Source organism: Squalius cephalus (assembly GCF_949319135.1).
Source record: "Squalius cephalus genome assembly, chromosome: 19".
Taxonomy (NCBI): Eukaryota; Metazoa; Chordata; class Actinopteri; order Cypriniformes; family Leuciscidae; genus Squalius; species Squalius cephalus.
In genome coordinates, this window is record NC_137140.1 from 16754733 (window position 1) to 16778598 (window position 23866).

The window sequence follows — 23866 nt, forward strand, 5'->3', positions numbered from 1 at the left end:
AACTCTATAACCGCCAAAACCATGTTATTAAAATATTTTTTACAAACATGTTTTATAGGGCTGTGTTGAAAAAATCGATTCACCGATTCTGAATCGATTTTCATATTAATTTCTAAAGATCGATCCGTAACTCAGAGGATCGATTTTCCCCGTGAACTTTAACTTGCCGCGTCATTGAATTCACGCATGCGCGCGAGGTGGAAGGACATTAAAACAACGTCAGTAACGTTAAGCAAGCGGTTGCTTTGAAAACTCCAGAAACGCTCAAAGCTGCGATCTGGCACCATTTCGGGTTCAGAAGCAATGCGGATAAACCGTGGATCGGGCGGATGATGACGTGACGAAAAATTATATTTTAATTAAATTCGGATGGGTGGCGGGCGGTTAGCCAATCAAATAAAAAATATATGCATACATTAAGCGGATGGCGGGCGGGTGCTGTTTTGAAAATTGGTCAAAAACGTTGGTGCGGACGGATGAGTTTTGTGATGCGGTTGAAATAATAGCCCATCCGCGCATCTCTACGTTGTCTGTTTACTGAAGCCAGTAACCAACAATCTGTTTACATTTGCACTGGCTTAGGACAAATGTGTTCTAAATGTTGATCATTAAAATAAAAAATAAAGGTGCATTTGCATCTGAACTGTAAAAGCATTTTGGAAAATTCTTAATGTCATTTTTAATAATACATCAGGTTTGCGTCTAAATAATCGGTCTACTGCTGCTGATATACCTCTGCGTCCTCGGTCGTCTACACCAGTGCAAGTTTGTGAAAGCAGTTGTATCAACACTCTGGAAGGGGGATTGTTCTTTACAACCACCAATACTCCATTAATTTGCAGTTGAATGTCTATAATAATAGTATCAATATGTTGCATAACTACAGTCCTGTAATTCAGGTAACAGCTGGAAAAAAATGCTTTTTTCAAAAACCATTATCTAAATCTCGAAGATCGGATCGGATCAGATCGGATCGGATCGAATCGAATCGAATAATGATAATCGATTCAAGATCTTGAGAATCGGAATCGAATCGATTCTTGAAATTTGAATCGAAACCCAGCCCTAATGTTTTATCATAGAGAATGTTTAAATACTAATTAAAAACAATTGTTAACAGTCTGTGTTATTAATGGTCTACGTCGTTTCCAACTGTATTTGATTCTTTGCCAAGCGACCGCCAATCATTTGAGATAGAAATAAAAGCTATGATATAGTGATGTGCCATCATTATGAGATTTATTAAACAAATGAAAAACATTTGCAATAATAAACATTAGCAATGAACATTTGCAATCAGGAGACATGGTTTTTACCACTTAATGAAGTTTTGTTTTGTAATTCGTCAGACATGATTTTTACCACTTCATTAAGTTTTGCTTTATAGATAGCATTTCTTTAAAGCGAATTTCGTTTTATACAAATTGTATCTTAATTTTAATAAATGTTTTATCAACCAATTGCATGTATTTAATAAATAAAAAGTATAGGAGACAATATAACCGTCACATTGAGGCTCCGATGCGCCGCGTTCACTTGCATTGCATTGTGAAGTTGAACTAGAGCGCATCTCATCGTAAATTAATGAAACTCAGCGTAGGCCTATGCCTCATACATTAGCATTAAATATCTTTGCTGTATTCTTTCTAGAACAGACTAATGCTTTCTTGCGGCTCGCATCAGCAGAGCATTGCATCGTCCATCGTCCGGGTGCGGCTTTGAAATCTGGTCAAAAAACGTTGGTGTGGATGATGAGTTTTGTGATGCGGTTGCGGATGAACTAATACCCCCATCCGCGTATCTCTATTGATAACAACATTGAACACTACACAAATATTAATTTTATTCAAACTAAGTTATAACAGACGAACGTCACGAACGTCGCAAACCCCCCCACCCCCCACCCCCCGACGACGACGACGACGACGGTTATGTTACGAACCGTCACATTTGACTCACGTCATACATAACTGTCATCACCAATTCTGAAACCGGCACACCCCTATTGTTGCGTATACCGAGCTGCATCGAACACATTTGTAAATTACTTTCCTTGAACCCATTGTGCGGGTTCACTTTAATACCGTGTGCTTTATATACATGTTGCTGCTGATTGGACTGCAGTTCTGACACACCCACCAAACAAGAGAAAACGTATCTCAAACCCCGTTGCACACCGGTGCACGCCGTTTCCAGGAAACATGACGTTCAACCCGGAAACCGTAGCAAAACGTTGCGCACCGTTTTGAACTTGAACGTGCCCCAGTTCTTCCTCAGTTCTGCACTGCAGAATAAGAGTCCTCCGTTGTGCGGATTCTTAACGCGTTTATTGCAACTACATTTCAGCTTTTTTTCATCAAACAACCAGACTAACGAATGGCTCGACACAACCCGTACTGGGGAAAATACTAGACAGGGCTTTCTTCTGTGTAGATATAAATTCACCTACGCTTTGCATCAGCTGGGTATGCACTATGCAGGGCAAATGACGGCTGTTAGCCTACCATGGTCGCCCACACCAGTATTTTTTTTTTTTTTTATAATAAATGAAGATATAAATCAATATAATTATTTGTAAATTAAATATTTTTAACACTAATACAAAAAGAAAAGAATAATGCATTGACTATATGATAGGCCTATATTAACGTGAACGCATGAACTGTCATTCAGACTGACTACCTAACAACCGGAGAACAGAGAACAACAGAGATATTAAAATACACACTCTTCTGAGTTTTATGATGTAGGCCTTGTGTTTTATTCAAATTTATTAATTTATATCTCAAAGATGTGCGCTTGTGCGCAGCGCACCGGGTCATGTTGAGAGGGAAACAAACACATTTTATTATTAGCCTATTCAGAAATCAACAAGAAGGAAAAATAAGTAGCCACGTATAATAACAATATAGCTGTAACGCTGCTGGCTGAATGATAGGAGGAAGCAGGATCCACATGCAGCAAACTTTATTTAATAAACCAAAACCTACACAAACTCAGACTCGGGAAACAGGACACAGGAACCAAACAGCCAACATACACAAACAAGAACCCACAAACACTGAAACAAGATACAGGGTTTAAATACAGAGACTAACAAGCTAAACAAGATAACAAGGGGGCGTGGTTAATCTGAAACACCTGGGGAGACTAATAAACAAGAAAGACTACAAAGGACTACAAAACATGGCACAGAACAGGAAATAACAAAAATGCACACCAGACAAGGGAAACACAGGACAGGAATCATGACATAGCCCCCCACTTAAGGAGCAGATTCCAGATGCTCCTCAGGAAATAGTTCAGGAGGGTGGTGGAGCGGAGGCGGACCCGGGGGCGGGGTGGAGGGCCAGGCCCGTGGAACGGCAGAGGGCCTGGAGACTGTGGCAGAACGGGAGACCAGGGCGGATCAGGCTGTGCAGGCGACCAGGGCGGAGCAGGCTGTGCAGGCGGCCAGGGCAGTGCTGGCTGAGGAGACGGCCACGGCGGTGACGACCCTTCTGGCGGCCACGGCGGAGACGACCCTTCGGGCGGCCACGGCGGAGACGACCCTTCAGGCGGCCACGGCGGAGACGACCCTTCAGGCGGCCAGGGCGGAACAGGAGACCACCCCTCTGGCGGTCCTGGCGGATCGGGCTGGTCCGGAGGTGTATTGCCCCCCCCCAAAATTTTCATGGGGAGGCTCCCCGGTAAAGAGTCCTGGACCAGCGATGAAGAGGGCTTTGAGCTGGGCAGGACCAGCGGCGAAGAGGGCACTGAGATGGGCAGGACCAGCGGCAAAGAGGGCACTGAGCTGGGCAGGACCAGCGGCGTAGAGGGCTCTGAGCTGGTCAGGACCAGCGGCGAAGGCTTTGTGCTGGGCAGGACCAGCGGTGAAGGCTTTGTGCTGGGCAGGACCAGCGATGAAGAGGGCTCTGAGCTGGGCAGGACCAGCGGCGAAGAGGGCACTGAGCTGGGCAGGACCAGCGGCGTAGAGGGCTCTGAGCTGGGCAGGACCAGCGGCGAAGGCTTTGTGCTGGGCAGGACCAGCGGTGAAGGCTTTGTGCTGGGCAGGACCAGCGGTGAAGGCCTTGTGCTGGGCAGGACCAGCGGTGAAGGCTTTGTGCTGGGCAGGACCAGCGGTGAAGGCTTTGTGCTGGGCAGGACCAGCGGTGAAGGCTTTGTGCTGGGCAGGACCAGCGGTGAAGGCCTTGTGCTGGGCAGGACCAGCGGTGAAGGCCTTGTGCTGGGCAGGACCAGCGGTGAAGGCTTTGTGCTGGGCAGGACCAGCGGTGAAGGAGACTCTGGGATGGCGTGAAGCTCTGGATCGGCAGAAGTGACGTGAACAGTCTCTGGATCAGCAGAAGTGACGTGAACAGTCTCTGGATCAGCAGAAGTGACGTGAACAGTCTCTGGATCGGCAGAAGTGACGTGAACAGTCTCTGGATCGGCAGACGTGACGTGAACAGTCTCTGGATCGGCAGAAGTGACGTGAACAGTCTCTGGATCAGCAGAAGTGACGTGAACAGTCTCTGGATCAGCAGAAGCGACGTGAACAGTCTCTGGATCAGCAGAAGCGACGTGAACAGTCTCTGGATCAGCAGAAGCGACGTGAACAGTCTCTGGATCAGCAGAAGCGACGTGAACAGTCTCTGGATCAGCAGAAGCGACGTGAAGAAGCTCAGGTTCAGGAACAGGCTCAGACTCAGGAACAGATGCGGTCTCAGGAACAGACAGAGGCTCAGGAAGCGTGGCGGCGGCCATCCTTGGAACCAGAATCAGGCGTGGCCGCCTTCTTGGCTGGAGATTCTCAGACAACGTGGTGGCGGCCATCCTGGGAACCAGAATCAGACGTGGCCGCCATCTTGGCTGGAGACTCCCCAAAGCTGCTGCTGGATCCATTAAGTGGTGGGTTCTTCTGTAACGCTGCTGGCTGAATGATAGGAGGAAGCAGGATCCACATGCAGCAAACTTTATTTAATAAACCAAAACCTACACAAACTCAGACTCGGGAAACAGGACACAGGAACCAAACAGCCAACATACACAAACAAGAACCCACAAACACTGAAACAAGATACAGGGTTTAAATACAGAGACTAACAAGCTAAACAAGATAACAAGGGGGCGTGGTTAATCTGAAACACCTGGGGAGACTAATAAACAAGAAAGACTACAAAGGACTACAAAACATGGCACAGAACAGGAAATAACAAAAATGCACACCAGACAAGGGAAACACAGGACAGGAATCATGACAATAGCCTAATAGCTTATAAAAAATAGCCTATTGTGCCCTTTATTATAAACAACATTTAGCCTATTTTAAAGCCAAAGCCTAAATTAATTTATTTGAATCGAAACTGAAACATAGGCTACCGACGTTGGTTTCGCGCATCTCTCATTCGGTCCAAAGTTTCCATATTTGCAATGTAACATTTGGATGCTAACTAGTAATGTAAAGAAGGCTTTATACTTCAGTCGAGTCCCAATATACACGTAGGCTAAATCAGCATCTTCACAGTAAGGGAAATGAGTTTGGAATAACAGCAAGTAGGACTGTGTGGCACAGCCTTTATATTGTAGCCTACAACAGAACAATTAAATGAAGCAGAATAACTTTTTATATGTTTGGTTGACTGTGTTTTATTTTAATAATGAACAGGCTGCGATGTCAAGTTAGCAATGCCAGAAGTGAACTGATAATAGCCTAGATGTTGTGTGAGCGAGCGATGCGCCGGCGCCATCACTTGGATTGGCTCACTTGGCTCAGCAGGGGAAATAACTTAATATTCTGTCGTTTAATACTCTGTCATTCGAAATAGTAAAATTTATATTTTTATTTGTGTACATTCAAAATGACTACAAAATGTCATGCCTTTGAAAAATAAAGAAAACAACACGATGCGCTGCTTTAGCTCAGTCTCAATTGAACATATTTCTGGCGCACACCAAAAATGAACCAAAATAGAGTGAATAGCCTTCTTGGCGACATTTAGATTATTTGAAGTAAAATGCATTATATAGTCACTTAATTAGGAATAAAACACAGCGTGGTTCATGTAAAAAAAAAACGTGACTTTACAGTTTGGAAAATAGGAAAATAGCAAACCCCGGCACTTGAGAACTCCTGATCTACACAGAAGAAAGCCCTGTCTGGTCTTTTCCCCAGTATGGGTTGTGTCGAGCCATTCGTTAGTCTGGTTGATGGAAAAAAGATTAAATGAAGTTGCAATAAACGCGTTAAGAATCCGCACAACGGAGGTCTTTTCTGCAGTGCAGAACTGAGGAAGAACTGATGACGGGACCGTTTGATCTTCGGCTGACAAATCAGAGGAAAGGGACGTTTTATTCCCGCCCACATGTAGAATTCGAATATTCCAGCCGTTTATTCATTTTTCTACCTCAGGACGAAAAACGGAAAATCAAGCTGAATTCTTGTTTTTTTGGGGGTTTTTTTTTTTGGAAAAAATTTAAAAACGAAATAGGAACTGTTTTCTCATTTTTCTACTTTCAATATATATATATATATATATATATATATATATATATATATATATATATATATATATATATATATATATATATATATATTAAAAAAACGACTGAACTAATAATACCCTACACGGTCCGTGTATTTGGTCCGTGTACTTTTTCGTTCATTCATTATTCTATTTCGGAATGAAAGATGAAATTTAAAAAAGGGTGCGACTTGGTTTTTTGTTTAAAAGAAATGGCTGTATTTTGTTTTCCAAATGTATAGTTGTCATCAAATGTATTGTTGTCATCAAATAATAGTATTAGAAAATTGGACCACATTTCCGATCGTTTTTTAATTTGTAATATTTATTTGTACGTTTATTGTATTTCATTTGACTGATCCTATCTTTACCCGGAAGTAAATTACACCGTTGTGCGAAGTCATAGATATCTACACTATAGAGCTGGTAAGTCCCGCCCATCCGTAAAACCCCACTGGACCTCTAGATTGAAAAATCGTCAATGCAAGTGAATGTGAGAAAATAATTATTTTCTGGTCCCGTTTGAATTTTGCCATGAATGTGAACATATGTTGTCTGTGAATTTTTAATATAATTTTTCGTGTGAAGAATGCTACAATTTAGCGGATAGAAGTTTGATACGGTTAGACTTTGTGTGAGAGCACTTTGTGGACTACAACTCTTCGTTGCTTTCGACGTGTTTCTGAAGAAAGAACAGCCCATTTCGTTTGAATGGTGACATTTGGGTACAAAACACACAGGCATCTCGATCTGTCTCTATAGATTATCGCAGCATTAGCACCGTGATTTGACAAGTGGAGGGAAAATGTGTTATGGTGTGACGTCACATAGGCGACATGTAGTCTTTCTCGTTATGTCTTTTCCACAACTGCTAGCCAAAGAATCGTACAATATACTGTCAAACTCGTAACATGAAAAATTATATAAAAAATTCACAGACAACATATGTTCACATTCATGGCACAATTCAAACGGGACCAGAAAATAATTATTTTCTCACATTCACTTGCATTGACGATTTTTCAATCTAGAGGTCCAGTGGGGTTTTACGGATGGGCGGGACTTACAAGCTCTATATGTCGCCTCGGCTACGGCAGTTCATTGGAACGAATGCGTCAATAGAGCCGCCATCTTGGAACAGGGGAGCCCCTCCTCTTTAATGCATCAGCGTCAATGTAGGCAAAGGTCTAACGGAAATAAAATCACCATAAATCGTCATGAATGCAATTTTCTAGTTTTTTTGGTTCGTTCCAACGGTCAGACATGTATTTATCATTGAGTCCAGAGAAAATTTAAGGTTTTGATAATAAGATAATCTACTTCTTTTTCAAAATATAATGCATAGTGCTAGGCCTAAGTTTATTAGTCACATTCTTCCACTTGAGTAAATTTAGAATGAACTATAGCTACTTATATATAATATATATATATATAAATGAGCAACACTTGGCCACTAAATATTTAATATTCAATTATTTTAATGATCACAATTAAAGTTTTAATTTTATTAAATTGAACAAGTAAACGTTGCATTCATATTCTGGGCTCATCTGATTTTTTTGTACATAGCATAGCCTACATTGTTATGATTCTAGTATCATAATGATTAATAAATGCACGCACAATTATCTGTGAACTTGATTTGAACAAATGCCTTTCAACTTGTGTGTGCAAAATTCAGAATTAAATGAATGTGCAGCAATTTGTACAAATAGAGAGTCTGTAGGCCTACTATAGGCTACTGTTGTAGCCATTTGCATTTAGTTTCATATTTGTTAAAATATTATAATGTTATTTTTTTTTCCATTTATGTTGATTATGAAAAGTGAACAGCAAGAGTAAGATAGGACGCGCAATATATCGAGAGACATGGAGTGGGTCAGACATGATTTTGACCACTTCATTAAGTTTTGTTTTGTAGAAAACCTTTCTTTAAAGTGAATTTCGTTTTGTATAAATTGTATCTTAATTTTAATAAATTTTTCATCAACCAATTGCCTGGATTTAATAAATAAGAAGCAAATATAACAGACAATATATCATGGAGGTCACTTGCATTGTCATGGCGGTCACTTGCATTGACTGGAGCGCATCTCATCCTAACTTAACGAAACTCAGTGTATGCCTCACACAGACATGAGAAATACATCAAATACACAAAGCTTGAAACGTCTTTAAACGAAATAATTCAAAACGAAAAGAAAAAGGCTACTCTCTGATCATGTAATACATTATGTGCATTTCTCTTTATAGGCGTTCACTACGAATATGGCGATCGTCAACTTCATCTTTGCAGCCGAGTCGACACTGTCAGAAAACACTAGTTTATTAAAGCTGCCGTCGGCAAGTCTGGCAGATTGAGTGGACTTAGCCAAAATTTTGAATGTTTACAACTCTCATGCCCCTCCCCCACTACCAACGAGCACCCGCCCATCGTCAGTGCGTGTGTACCTGATTTTCTGTGAACGCGTCCATCTCTTCAGCATCGATCAACACCATGGACTCGGAGGTAGGCTGGCCTGGCTAATCTATCCATAGATAGCAATAACCGAGGAATTGGAAGCTTGTTAGTAGATTTTCTCTCCGCCATCACGCTTCATACAATCTTCAGGCGAACTTCAAGCATGTCGTGTGCATGTGATATTGTAATGCGCGCGTCTGCGCGAGGGAGGGGGGATCTGTGGCGTGTGCACGAACTGTGATTGACAGTCAGATCTCACACCCCCCTGCGCTGATTGGACCCGATGAGACGGGAGCGGTGGATTTTTGCAAAACAAATAACACGCTCCAGGTGGAGTTAGAAGCTCGGGTTTTTTTCTAAAACCACCTTATTTATGTTGTTCTGTCGGATTATAGTGTCAATTTCACTGAATTTGATCAAAAAAATGTTGCCGACGGCAGCTTTAATAAAAATCAATGCACGCGTCACCGGATTTACAAATGCACATCTTGCTTGTTGCACGCACACATATTATGTCGAAATAACGAGATATTATGTTGAAATAACATTATTATTAATAATACATCTTTTAGAATATTTGATTGAATGCTAAATGTTGCGCTTGTTCAATGTAATAAAATTAAAACTTTAATTGTGATCATTAAAATAATTGAATATTAAATATTTAGTGGCCAAGTTTTGCTCATATATATATATATATATATATATATATATATATATATATATAAATATATACAGGTGCTGGTCATAAAATTAGAATATCATCAAAAAGTTGATTTATTTCAGTAATTCCGTTAAAAAAGTGAAACTTGTATATTATATAGACTCATTACATGCAAAGTGAGATATCTCAAGCCTTTATTTGTTATAATTTTGATGATTATGGCTTACAGCTTATGAAAACCACAAAATCAAAATCTCAGAAAATTAGAATATTACATGAAATCACACAGTAATTACACAGTGATACCATGGTCATTGAACCAGGTTTTGGTTCTTTTGGCAGTGTGGGCAGGTGCAAATCCTGCTGGAAAATGAAGGAAGCATGAAGTGCTCTAAAAATGTCCTGGTCGACGCCTGCGTTGACTCTGGATTTAATAAAGCACAGTGGACCAAAGTCCTCTTTTCTGATGAGAGCAAATTTTGCATCTCATTTGGAAACCAAGGTCCCAGAGTCTGGAGGAAGAATGGAGAGGCACACAATCCAAGATGCTTGAAGTCCAGTGTCAAGTTTCCACAGTCTGTGTTGGTTTGGGGAGCCATGTCATCGGCTGGTGTTGGTCCACTGTGCTGTCCACTCAACGCAGCCGTCCACCAGGACATTTCCAGAGCACTTCATGCTTCCTTCAGCAGACAAGCTTTATGGAGATGCTGACTTCATTTTCCAGCAGGATTTGCACCTGCACACACTGCCAAAATAACCAAAACCTGGTTCAGTGACCATGGGATTACTGTGTAATTACTGTGTGATTTCATGTAATATTCTAATTTTCTGAGATTTTGATTTTGTGGTTTTCACAAGCTGTAAGCCATAATCATCAAAATTATAACAAATAAAGGCTTGAGATATCTCACTTTGCATGTAATGAGTCTATATAATATACAAGTTTCACTTTTTTAACGGAATTACTGAAATAAATCAACTTTTTGATGATATTCTAATTTTATGACCAGCACCTGTATATATAAATAATTTATATATGAAGAGTTCAGATGCAAAAGCCTCTAAGTGCCATTTTAAATTTTCTTCTAGAATGATCATTTCTATCAAGCTTGTATATTTAAGTTCAGTAATTTCACTTAAATGGCAATGAAGATTACCTATTAATTGTCATTTAAGTGAAATTATTGAACTTAAATATACGAGCTTGATAAAAATTATCATTCTAGAAGAAAATTTCAAATGGCACTTAGAGGCTTTTGCATCTGAACTCTTCATATATATATATATATATATATATATATATATATACATACACACACTCACCTAAAGGATTATTAGGAACACCTGTTCAATTTCTCATTAATGCAATTATCTAATCAACCAATGACATGGCAGTTGCTTCAATGCATTTAGGGGTGTGGTCCTGGTCAAGACAATCTCCTGAACTCCAAACTGAATGTCAGAATGGGAAAGAAAGGTGATTTAAGCAATTTTGAGCGTGGCATGGTTGTTGGTGCCAGACAGGCCGGTCTGAGTATTTCACAATCTGCTCAGTTACTGGGATTTTCACGCACAACCATTTCTAGGGTTTACAAAGAATGGTGTGAAAAGGGAAAAACATCCAGTATGCGGCAGTCCTGTGGGCGAAAATGCCTTGTTGATGCTAGAGGTCAGAGGAGAATGGGCCGACTGATTCAAGCTGATAGAAGAGCAACTTTGACTGAAATAACCACTCGTTACAACCGAGGTATGCAGCAAAGCATTTGTGAAGCCACAACACGCACAACCTTGAGGCGGATGGGCTACAACAGCAGAAGACCCCACCAGGTACCACTCATCTCCACTACAAATAGGAAAAAGAGGCTACAATTTGCACGAGCTCACCAAAATTGGACAGTTGAAGACTGGAAAAATGTTGCCTGGTCTGATGAGTCTCGATTTCTGTTGAGACATTCAGATGGTAGAGTCAGAATTTGGCGTAAACAGAATGAGAACATGGATCCATCATGCCTTGTTACCACTGTGCAGGCTGGTGGTGGTGGTGTAATGGTGTGGGGCCGGGGGATGTTTTCTTGGCACACTTTAGGCCCCTTAGTGCCAATTGGGCATCGTTTAAATGCCACGGCCTACCTGAGCATTGTTTCTGACCATGTCCATCCCTTTATGACCACCATGTACCCATCCTCTGATGGTTACTTCCAGCAGGATAATGCACCATGTCACAAAGCTCGAATCATTTCAAATTGGTTTCTTGAACATGACAATGAGTTCACTGTACTAAAATGGCCCCCACAGTCACCAGATCTCAACCCAATAGAGCATCTTTGGCAGGCCCGGAGTGGGTAATCGGGAGAATCTGGAGAATTCCCGGTGGGCCGCTTCACTTTTGGGCCGGTCGAGGATTTATTTATTTTTTTTCTCACATTTCAATGTCACGTTAGTTAGGCTACATTAGGCTACACACTTTCCGCATTCTGACGCCGCAGCGCGCAGCCTCTGCATGGGTTGTACCATGTGAGGGAGTTCTCCCCTCCCCTCCTATAGAGTTGGTTGGGTCCATAGCCCGTCTTTTCCAAAACGTTTTCTCAGGTAGGCTACCGCGACACCGCCGGCGCCTACCGATAGCTGGGCCGGCCCTACCGTAACGGTACGCGTCACAGGGAGGGAGGATGGGAGGAAGAGGCCAGGAGGTATGGAAGCTTTGTTTCCGCCACAGAATAAAACATTTTAAAAGATAATTGCGACTTTTTATCTCACAATTGCGAGTTTACATCTTGCAATTCTGACTTTATTTCTCAGAATTGCGAGATATAAAGTCAGAATTGCGTGAAATAAAGTCGCAATTGCTTCTTATAAAGTCAGAACTGCGTGAAATAAAGTCGATATAGAGTCATAATTGTGTGATATAAAGTCGCAATTGCGTGTTATAAAGTCAGAACTGCAAGATAGGCTATAGAGTCAGAATTGTGTGATATAAAGTCGCAATTGCATGTTATAAAGTCAGAATTGCGAAATATAAAGTCAGAATTGTGTGAAATAAAGTCGCAATTGCATGTTATAAAGTCAGAATTGCGAAATATAAAGTCAGAATTGTGTGAAATAAAGTCGCAATTGCGACTAAAGTCTAAGTGAATTATTATTTAACCTTTAATCTACATTATTTGTTAACCCATGGTATTACAGTTTTTCTCGATTGCTTAAACACTATAACCAGGCTTTTGAACTAAAATTTCAAAACCATAACGCCATTTATCAAAAAGCACACCCATTTCACTAAACTATAAACACTATTCCCTGTTTTGACACATGAGTCAGATTTGTTGAACTGTCACTGCAAAACTCTACACACAAATCCCTTCATTTCTCATTGCTTACACCATGTTGTCATTTAGAAAGCACTAGCATTCAAAATTGTTCACTCAAGTCAGCACAGCTTCAGCTCAGTTAGCACACAATTACCCAAGTGGGAACACTAAGAGTCAAAATTTAACACACATCAATCAGAACCTTCAATAGATATATAAAAGGGCCCAAATCAGTTTATTGCGTTTTGGAACAATGGATCCAGAAAGACATGAAGGAAGAGGGATAAGAATGAGGAGGAGGAAGGGCAAGGACAAGAAGACAAGCAGTCTCAGATGAAATTCAAGCCACTCTAGTTGCCCATGTCTTTGTCAGTGGTATGACTATGAGGGAGGCTCGGCTACGAGTAAGGCCAAATTTGAGTCGCTTTACTGTCGCCTCGAGAACCTTCAGGGAGGTGTGGTGGCAAACAAAATCTATCACTGAATAAGAGACAAACATTTCCAATAGTCTTTGATGAGGTTTATTTTTTTGCAAGAAAAGGCCAGCCGTCATACAGTCAGACAGTGTGGCTGCAGAGTGTGACAGTGAAAGGAGGGCATCCTTTCTCTTTTATAGTCTTGACTCCCAGAATGTTATCTTTCTAGGCAAATGATGGTATTTCAACCATATGTGGAACATTCTTAGACGTGTCCATCATATTGTATCCTTGAGTGGAGGCCCTCCTGTTACGTCCCAACAATCTTTACCATTCCAATACAATTCAAATTCCATATTAGAATATGGTTTGTGTGTGCTCTTTTACTGTCATATGTTGGTCACACACATCTTACTGTAAGTAAATATAAAAAAAAATTTAGAGGAGAGAGTGAAAAAAAAAGAGTAAAAAAAAAAAAAAAAAGAGTAAAACAGGAAAAAAAAAAAATGTTTTTGTGTGTGTGTGTTTTCTGTGTATGAATAAAAATGTGCCAATGTATCCACTGGTTGTGTTTATCATGTGAAAAGGTTTGTGATGGGGGAACCACAAGCAACATAACTTACCAGTTTTGGAAATGTTGTTTTGAATTTATTGCACCAGTGTCTTAGACAGTGTTGTAGTGTGTGTGATTTTGAGGGCTTGTGTGTCCTGTTTGAGGGCAAAGTTTGGTTTTTCAGCAAGAGTGAATGGTTTTGAGTGTAGAGCTTCATTTTGACCTGAAAATAGGATGTTTGGGGAATTGGGTGAGACGTTATGGATTTGTGTTTACAGTTTTGAGAATACGAGGCATAGTTTCAAGAAATGTGTTTAAGCAATCGAGAAAAACTGTAATACAAACTACATTAATTGCTAATTTGGAATTCCACCATGGGAAAAGTGGGCCGGTCTTGGGCCTGAAACTCCCGGGCTGAAAAGTGGCCCCACTCCGGCCCTGATCTTTGGGATGTGGTGGAACGGGAGCTTCGTGCCCTGGATGTGCATCCCACAAATCTCCATCAACTGCAAGATGCTAACCTATCAATATGGGCCAACATTTCTAAAGAATGCTTTCAGCACCTTGTTGAATCAATGCCACGTAGAATTAAGGCAGTTCTGAAGGCGAAAGGGGGTCAAACACAGTATTAGTATGGTGTTCCTAATAATCCTTTAGGTGAGTGTATATGTATATATATATATATATATATATATATATATATATATATATATATATATATATATATTATATATTATATATAGAGAATATATATATTCGTTCCAATGAACTGCCGTAGCCAAGGCGACATCTAGTGTGTAGATATCTATGACTTCGCACGACGGTGTAATTTACTTCCGGGTAAAGATAGGATCAGTCAAATGAAATACAATAAACGTACAAATAAATATTACAAATTAAAAAAAGATTGGAAATGTGGTCCAATTTTCTAATACTATTATTTGATGACAACAATACATTTGGAAAACAAAATACAGCCATTTCTGCTTTTTTTCTTTTAAACAAAAAACCAAGCTGCACCCTTTTTTAAATTTCATCTTTTATTCCGAAATAGAATAATGAATGAACGAAAAAGTACACGGACCATGGATTCTTCTGTATCCTAAAGATTTATGAAATGCAATCAACGTTTTTGCTTTTTAACTAAGATATTTTTTAACAAATTATTATTATTCTTTTTTTCAACATTATGCAGCAAATGCTGCTGATGGAGCTGAACTTGTATAGGAGCTGAACTTGTATTGAACCTGTAACTTTCCTTCAATGTTAGCAAAGTTAAAATAAGAAAAGATATCCTGTCATTTAGGCCCAATCTCATTTCTATTTTATACCGCTTCGCCTACCCCTACCCCTACCCCTACTCCTACTCCTACTCCTACTCCTTCCCTTTGCCCCTTGAAACAAAGTGGCAAGAGGTAGGGGTGAAAATATTCCCCTAAGAAATGGGACACCACTACTACACCGGGGCTGCGTTCAGCCCCGACAAAACGTTGCACAACGTTTTTTAAACAGAAACGGTGATGCGTTGAACACACTGTTCTGATGATGCAAGAGTTGCAACTATGGCAGCTGAGAAGGCCATTCTTTGTGAAGAATTTTCGGAGCCTGATGAAGTCGGTATAAATATGTTTAATACTACAAAATGTGCCCGATGTTACAGTTACTGCACTTGCCGCCCAGAACAAAAGAGAACATCCCAATCGAGTGAAGGGATTGCTGAAACTGAAATGGAAGCACACATCTTACCTAATTCAGACTAAAACACATCTATTTAGTTTCACATACTGACTTTATTTGTAGTTCATACTGTTTTAATACCCTGTATTTTCTTTCTCATTTTTAGGAAAAGCACTTAATTACCATTGTTTATTTCTATACCAAATGTCATACACTTGCAATGAAGCTAAAAATATAAACAACTACATCATTATGTTGATATCCTATATTTTTACAATAAATCTTACGATAAACATGTCTTCTAATATCCTCAGTTGTTGCGTATACCGAGCTGCATCGAACACATTTGTAAATTACTTTCCTTGAACCCATTGTGTGAGTTCACTTTAATACCGCGTGCTTTATATACATGTTGCTGCTGATTGGACTGCAGTTCTGACACACCCACCAAACAAGAGAAAACGTATCTTAAACCCTGTTGCACACCGGTGCACGCCGTTTCCAGGAAACATGATGTTCAACCCGGAAACCGTAGCAAAATGCTGCGCACCGTTTTGAACTTGAACATGCCCCGGGTCCGTGTACTTTTTGATCATTTCATTTCCTGTTTGGAATGGAATAACGAGAAATGAAAACCAGCTCATTTATTCGTTTATTAATTTAGTTTAAAAAATGAAAAATTAGATTTTGGCTCGATTTTAAATTTTTCTTATGTGGTTTACACATCGTTTTATGGGTTTGATAAATAAAAAAATAAAAAATAAAAAAAAAATATTTATTAAAAATAAAAAAAGTCGATAAATACTACAGATAGATAGATAGATAGATAGATAGATAGATAGATAGATAGAAATTTAGGAACATAACAAGCATTTCAAACTACAATTTGTATTGTTTAAACTAGCCTAAACAGAACTGGAACCTTTGTAAGATATGCACTTGTCTTCACAAAAACTACATGCTGGGTTTTTAAACATCTCGTGTGGAGAAAATATTGTTTATTCTGGGCAGTATGGCAAGCCATGGCAAAAAGCAGGATAACTTGTAGGCTATAGCCTACTTGAAAGGAAAACAAATTTGCAGAGTAAAAACAGAGTTTGTGTTGTTAAATAATTTTTTTTTTCTAGTAGGCTACATCTTAAAGTCAAGTCAAGTCATCTTCATTTATATAGCGCTTTTAACAATGTAGATTGTTTCAAAGCAGCTTTACAGAGATAAACGTATAATTTATGGTAACAGAGATTGTTTTGGCTTTATAGCGGTTCTTTAGTAAAGTTATTTTCCAGCTAAGGTTAGTTATGATTGATTCGCTTCCGTCGCAACAATCATTTGTTATTAAATTAGGGGCCGGTAAGACGACACAATTCTCTCAACATAGACTTTAAACGCGAACCTGTGATAAACGCTGATGGCGTTCACATGCGCATTAAGAATTGGTTAGTTATGTGCGTTTGAATATATGTTCCCTACAAACCAAGCCTGAACAAAGTACTGGTGTTTCCTTATAATTTTTGATACAGAATTTTATTTTATTTTATCAATTCGGGGTAGATACGCGAATTGAGTTTCCCGACGACGCTTTATCTGTAGAGTGGTAAAGGGATCCTCCATAGGGAGAGACTAGTTGGCACTTCAGCACAGCGTTGTCATCGGGTCCAGGCGAAGGTCCTTCATCAGATCTGGATACGGCCTGGATCCGGCAGGCTGCGGGAAAACCTCGGGATAAACAAAGACACTAAAATTAGCGTAGATGCCATTCTTCTTATGATGTAACGAGTACATCAGGATTTATGGGAAGTGTTCCCGGTTCCAGCTGACCTAATCTATGCAGCCTAACATTGAATTATAGAAGTCTATAATGTATTATGTGAACGCTAGGTCAAAGAGATGTCTTTTTAGTCTAGCTTTGAACTGACAGAGTGTGTCTGCTTCCCGGACAATGGTAGGAAGGCTGTTCCAGAGTTTTGGTGCTAAATAGGAGAAGGATCTACCGCCAGCAGTCGATTTTGATATTCTAGGTATTATCAACTGGCCGGAATTTTGAGATCGCAATAGACGTGAAGGACTATAATGCGTTAAGAGCTCGCTCAAGTACTGCGGAGCTAAACCATTTAGTGCTTTGTACGTGATCAGCAATATTTTAAAATTGATGCGATGTTTAATAGGGAGCCAGTGCAGTTTTGACAGAACCGGGCTAATATGGTCATACTTCCTGGTTCTGGTAAGAACTCGAGCTGCTGCGTTTTGGACCAGCTGTAGTTTGTTTATTAAGCGTGCAGGGCAACCACCCAGTAGAGCATTACAATAATCTAGCCTTGAGGTCATGAACGCATGAACTAATTGTTCCGCATTTGTCAATGAGAGCATATGACGTAATTTAGATATATTTTTAAGATGGAAAAATGCAGTTTTACAGATACTGGACACGTGACTTTCAAATGAAAGATTGGATATTAAAATATATGGATACAGAGATATGGCCTACCTGAATGAAATTCATGCATTTATTTGTCATTTAAACTGATGCAAACAGGGAAAGACTTATTATCCCGTCGCCCCCTCTAGTGGACAGCGTACAGCCTTCATTGCTCAGTTAACACAAGTCAATGGATTTTTTTGGGAAAGTAAGTCTGACCAGTTAGAAAAGATATAAGCGAGTCAGACCAGTCTGAAGGTCTGAGCTGAGTTTGGTGAAGCATTAAAGTTCTAGGTGAGTCAATTTCTCATAATAATAATAATAATAATAATAAATAATAATAATAATAATGTTTAAATATATGCTGGCTTTCTTAAGCCAACTGTGGCGAGCAGGACGAGGTCGAGGGCCGTGGGAGAACGGCACGAGGCCGGTGGCGTGATTGCAAATGAGCGACACATGCGCGACGCACCGGTCTCGCATCTCTCACGGAGGAGCGGAAGCATAAAGGAGGAGCGACGACAGTGAAGAGCGAGAGAGGACAGGCCTGATTTTTAGTTCATGTTTTGTTTCTGTTTGTGTTGCCGGCAGTCGTCCGTGAGGGGCTGCTGGCTTTTACTTTCATTTTTGTATTTGTGTATTTATTTATTAAATATGTTTGAATGTCCGCCGGTTCCCGCCTCCTTCTTCCCATAACATCTGAACCCCGTTACACCAACATAATAAAGAAAACTCAGAGAAACATCGACCAATTCAGTATGTAATACAATTGTATTAGTTTTATAATAAAACTAATAACATTTTAAAGGTGTGCCTGCTCTTCAACCGACATGATTTTAATTAATCCCAAACCTGGTAATTTTGTCAGTATTAATGTAGCCTACGTTCACTGATTCTAGCTTCTCTTTTCTGTCTCTTTCTTTTCATGTGAATTGAGTAGGCTACACATGCTTATATTCATAAATTTAAACTTTATTTCTATTCAATTTTCAAAATTATTTATAGCCTACATATGTCACACACGCCTACCTGCCTTTTGATGTAAAGACGAGAGTGGTAAATGTTACGGACATAGTACAGTTCAGCCTATTATTGATTGTGCGTAGTTAACAGTGAGTGGTGGTTTCACACATTATTTTATTAAAGTGCATTTGCCAGTGCCGCACTCGTACTGACTCCTATTCTGCCTGACAGAAAGAAAAGCTCGTAGCTTACTGAAGGCGGAACGGTTTGACCAATCAGATGAAAGCGGCGTTTCAGCGCCACCCCGTGTGCAAATGAAATATCGAACCCATTAACCGATTTGTAAACCACAAACGAAAAATGAAAAATCAAGCCAAAATCTAATTTTTCGTTTTTTAAACTAAACTAAAAAACGAATAAACGAGCTGGTTTTCATTTCTCGTTATTCCATTACAAACAGGAAATGAAATGATCAAAACGAACACGGACCAGACCGCTACACGTGGTCACTAGCTCCTAAATCAAAGGAGATGCGGCAATGTTTATCACAAACTTCCAAGATGTCTTGGTCAGCTGTAGTCATCTCAGTTGTGTGGGTTACAGCTATTTTTTCAAGTTCTAAAATGACTCAAAAACAACATAAATGTTAAAAGTCTCAATCAAAATTGACCCTATTTACTTTGTTAGCGTATATTACTAGTCTTGTGGTGAAAAATTAATCCGTGCTAGTTAATACACCGAAAAAAATTGTTTGCCGTCGTAATCTTTAATCAAAGTCTGAAAAGTTACTTCCGGTCTGGAATGGCGTTCCTTCTCTGATGATGTAGGTTTGACGGCTTGGGTTGGGAAACGCTTAACCACTCCCCTCAAACCGTTAGTCTGTTATGAACGAGAGATGGAGAGGAGGAGCGCTAGAGTAAAACCCTGCCCTCTGTTCAATATTCCTTTTCACTGGGAAATATGTCACAACACTGGAGAAAAGTCGTTTGCAACTTCCGGTTCACGAGGACTTTAAATTTCTCTATGACTGATTGTCATACAAAGCTATATTATGATATAAGTCTTGAAACATAGTATGAATCATATGGACCACTTTTATGTTCTTTTTAGTTCTTGACAGACCCATTCCCCATTCAGTTTCATTATATGGAAAAGAGCAGTCAGTATATTCTATTTGTAAGGGATAATGTACATCCAGCTGGTTGTTATCGTAGAATAAACCTGCTATCTGGCCCTTCCTCCTACCCCTACCCCTCCAACCAAAAGAGAATCGAGACACCAGGGGGTAGACACCTACAAAGGGGTAGAAATGGGACTGGGCTTAAGTACTCTTTCTTTGTTGCAGCATATGTGGTTCTTCAGCGATGAGCAGGAAAAGGATGAGAAGGTACAGACTTTTTTCCCCTAATCATTTTAAATATGTATTAAGCTTAATAAGGGATTTCACACTTGAGATTTCCCCTAAGCAGAGTTTATGACAGTCTTCGGTCTGTCTCATCATCAAGTTAACGGGTTAGAATTATGCTTTCAGCGCAAACAAAAAATAGTTACTTTAATACAGTTCAGTGGTCAATCATTCTATATTAGCTGAATAAAGTGGTCAGGGTGGACAGGGCACTTAAAAACTCAAATATCAGCCAACATCCATCTGTTTATGTTTCTTCTGCAGACACCAGAGGACCAGCAGAACATACAGCCTGTTCCAAATATCGACCACCTCCTGTCTAACATTGGCAGGACGGTGCTGCTCAGAGACTCCTCGGGTGAGAGATACTGACATGAAATGAGCTTGTTCGCACAGGTGTATGTTAACCTGTAAAGAAACAAGTTGAGATGTGAAGAGCTTGTTTTAACAAGCTTCATGAAATCCTCCTCCTCATTTGGTATTATTTTTCTAACTGGCAGATGGTTTTCACTGTTATCTCTATTTACACTTCCCTTAAAAAAATATATATTTATTTTTTTAAATTTTAAACTCTTACTACACCTGCTCTCTTTCTCTTTACATTCATATCCTATTCTTCTTTTCATCTTTCTCTCTCTGGATTTTTTCTGCATCATTCTACTAGCTAAGCCAATGGATCAAAGTTTGCGGTAGGCGCAGGAATAGTTTTTTTAATAGTTATTTTACCATCTGTTGCAGCTTATGACAACATGTTTTCATATTCTGATATTCAATTTTGTAATCTTAAACCAAGAAACAGCATCTATTCTTTCAGAAGTGTTTTTAGCTCTTAATGGTGAAGTGTGTAATTTTTAATGTTAAAATATGTTCTCATCTCTGTTTAAGATGCAAAACAGACAAATACAAGACAAATAGGTTGTAAATATGTGGGGTGTAAAATGCTCTGTAGGGCTATTGCTCTGTTGGTTGTAGTATAAAGGCAATATTAGCTCAACCAAAAGTCTAAGTTTCAGGTGGGACTATCTATCCTAATCAATTAGGGGGACATTTGTTTGAAAACAGGCAGTATCTTAACAGAAATACACATTTCAGATTTAAAGACATACTTCACAGATTACACTTCCAAATGTCTCCATTTATCTTGCTTTAAATTCTCAGATAAAGCTCAGTGTCTAACAATGAGCTCCCTGACTGTATTGTTCCTTTTCCTCCCCTATACAGATTTCAGCACTAGTGACTCAGCTAAATCTAAGGTAAGAGATCAGGGTCTAAAATGAACTTTTGCGAATTGAGAAAATTTACCAGCCCTAAATATGTCCTAATGGGTATTTTGCAGTTATTTTATTATATGTATTTTTTTTCTTCTATTTTTAATTATATATTTTTTTATATTAAACAGTGGCATAGCTATTTTTCATTGCAAGTTGTTTAATGCAAAGACCCTTTTTTAATTAATTTTTTATTTTGGTGGTTTTATTACACATACGGTAGAGCCCAAGTCTAAGACTTTAAGTGAAAACAACTTCTTATTTATAATAGAATTTATAATATAATATTTTTCCATTATAAATTATACTATCAGCATAACAATGAGTAAAACGTCTAACATAAAAATGAACAGGAATGTCTTAGTATTTTGGAAACCCTTTTGCTTTAATGACAGCAGCACTTGAGATGCATGAGCTCCACAAGTTTGTGTCAGACCGGATGATCGTGGAATCCAGCATGATTTCAAAATTATCCAAAGAGCAGATTTATTTAAAATATTTAGAATTCCAGATTTTCATGCCTCCTGGATAAACTTCTGATAACAATTTTTTTTTTTTTTTCACTGAGCGCAAGCTTTCATTAGCTATCATTAGAAGACTTAAGCTTCATCAGAAGAAATGGTGCAACATTTTTTTGAGCTCTGCATTAAAATGCAACTTTCATCACAGGGAACCTCCACCTCCAAGAAAGACCTAAGTGCCAAAGACTTCCTCCCCCTGTCCATCATATCAGCCGTGACCCGAAAGAGAAAGAAACACCAAAGCACCTTCCCCGAAGGCAGCAGCACTGATGAAGACTCTGAACATGAACCAATCAAAGCCAGCAACTATGAGGAAATGAGTGGCAACAGCAAGGTTCAAGGGGACAGCGAAGCAAGACAAAGTAGACGCCCACCCCGAAAATCAGAAGAAGAGACTGAGGAAGTCAGCGAGACGGAGGGAAAACCAAAACAGGTGGTGGAGGGCCAAGAAGAAGAAAGGGTGACAGAGGAGGAGGAGGACGACGTCATTTTGCAGAAGGAACAGGATGAAATAAAAGTGAAGGTTTCTGAGAGAGAACAAACGGGCCGGATTCGCTCTCTGCGCTCTCCGAGTTTCCTTTATTCACACCACCACAGTGTGTCGAGGCTCGAAGCTTCATTAAAGCTATAAAGCCCATATAAACAACCCCTTGCCAACTTCAGCTCTTCTCAACTTTAATGCTTTTTTGTCCACTCACCCCCTCCTGCACAGCCTGGCAGCTAAAGCCACAATGCCACAACCATATGACATAACAGCACTCATGATATCAACAAGTGACAAAAGCATTATTAAGCACAATGTGGCACCTACAAACAGGTGCAGTAAAGTACTTTGAGTGTCTGAGTTTGAAAATGCCATTCAGAGCTTCCACTTTAAGAATACACAGCATAAATATGTAGCAGATAATTTACATTCAGGCTCTTAGTCACAAAATACGTTTTGTGGTAATGACCATCTGACTGTATATTATCCCGCTACACATCAAATACAAAAATATTTATTCAAGTTTAACTTATTTTATAATCTTACATTAATATTATCTTAAAGCTTTCACAAAGAATAATAGTCCAATAAAATGTACAAAACAATCAGCCAGGCAAAGTCACAATCGAGGCATTTCAATAGGAATCAGCTTGATAAGAAATTTTGCTTGAGGGTCTAAGATTTCCCCACACAGCGTTTGCATCAGGTTTAAGATGGTCACGTGAGTTCAGTATTGACCAACAGAAAGCTGCTTGACTTCTTTGTGAGCTGTGCTTCATACAGTGCTACAGATGCCAGTGAATATGGAGTGCAACAGTGCCCACCCACTTTTTCAACAGCCTTGGTTTGCATACATTTTTCCATTAGGAATTTTTAAAAGGTCCTTGCTAAAAAAAAAAAAAACCTGCTTAAACCAATATATATTTTAAGTTTATTGCAATATATATATATATATATATATATATATATATATATATATATATATATAAATGTATTTACTGTCACTTTTGATCAATTTAATGCATCCTTGCTGAATAATATGCATTTAATGCAAATCAGTATATTAGAATGATTTCTGAAGGATCATGTGACACTGAAGACTGGAGTAATGATGCTGAAAATTCAGCTTTGCATCACAGGAATAAATTACACTTTAAAATATATTAAAATAGAAAACAGTTATTTTTACTTGTAATATTGCACAATATTACGGTTTTCTTTTGTATTTTTAAT

General features: G+C 39.3%; 1 protein-coding gene across 1 annotated transcript in view; it reads left to right on the forward strand.

Moving 5' to 3' along the window:
• arhgap23b (Rho GTPase activating protein 23b) overlaps window positions 1-23519 on the forward strand; it is a 560944-nt gene extending 537425 nt beyond the window's left edge. The window contains 4 exon segments of the mRNA XM_079852050.1: window positions 20301-20342; window positions 20625-20718; window positions 21582-21613; window positions 22298-23519. Of these exon segments, the coding sequence (XP_079708176.1) occupies window positions 20301-20342; window positions 20625-20718; window positions 21582-21613; window positions 22298-22780 (651 nt within the window). The 3' untranslated portion in view covers window positions 22781-23519.
• Window positions 23520-23866: the final 347 nt, after the last annotated feature.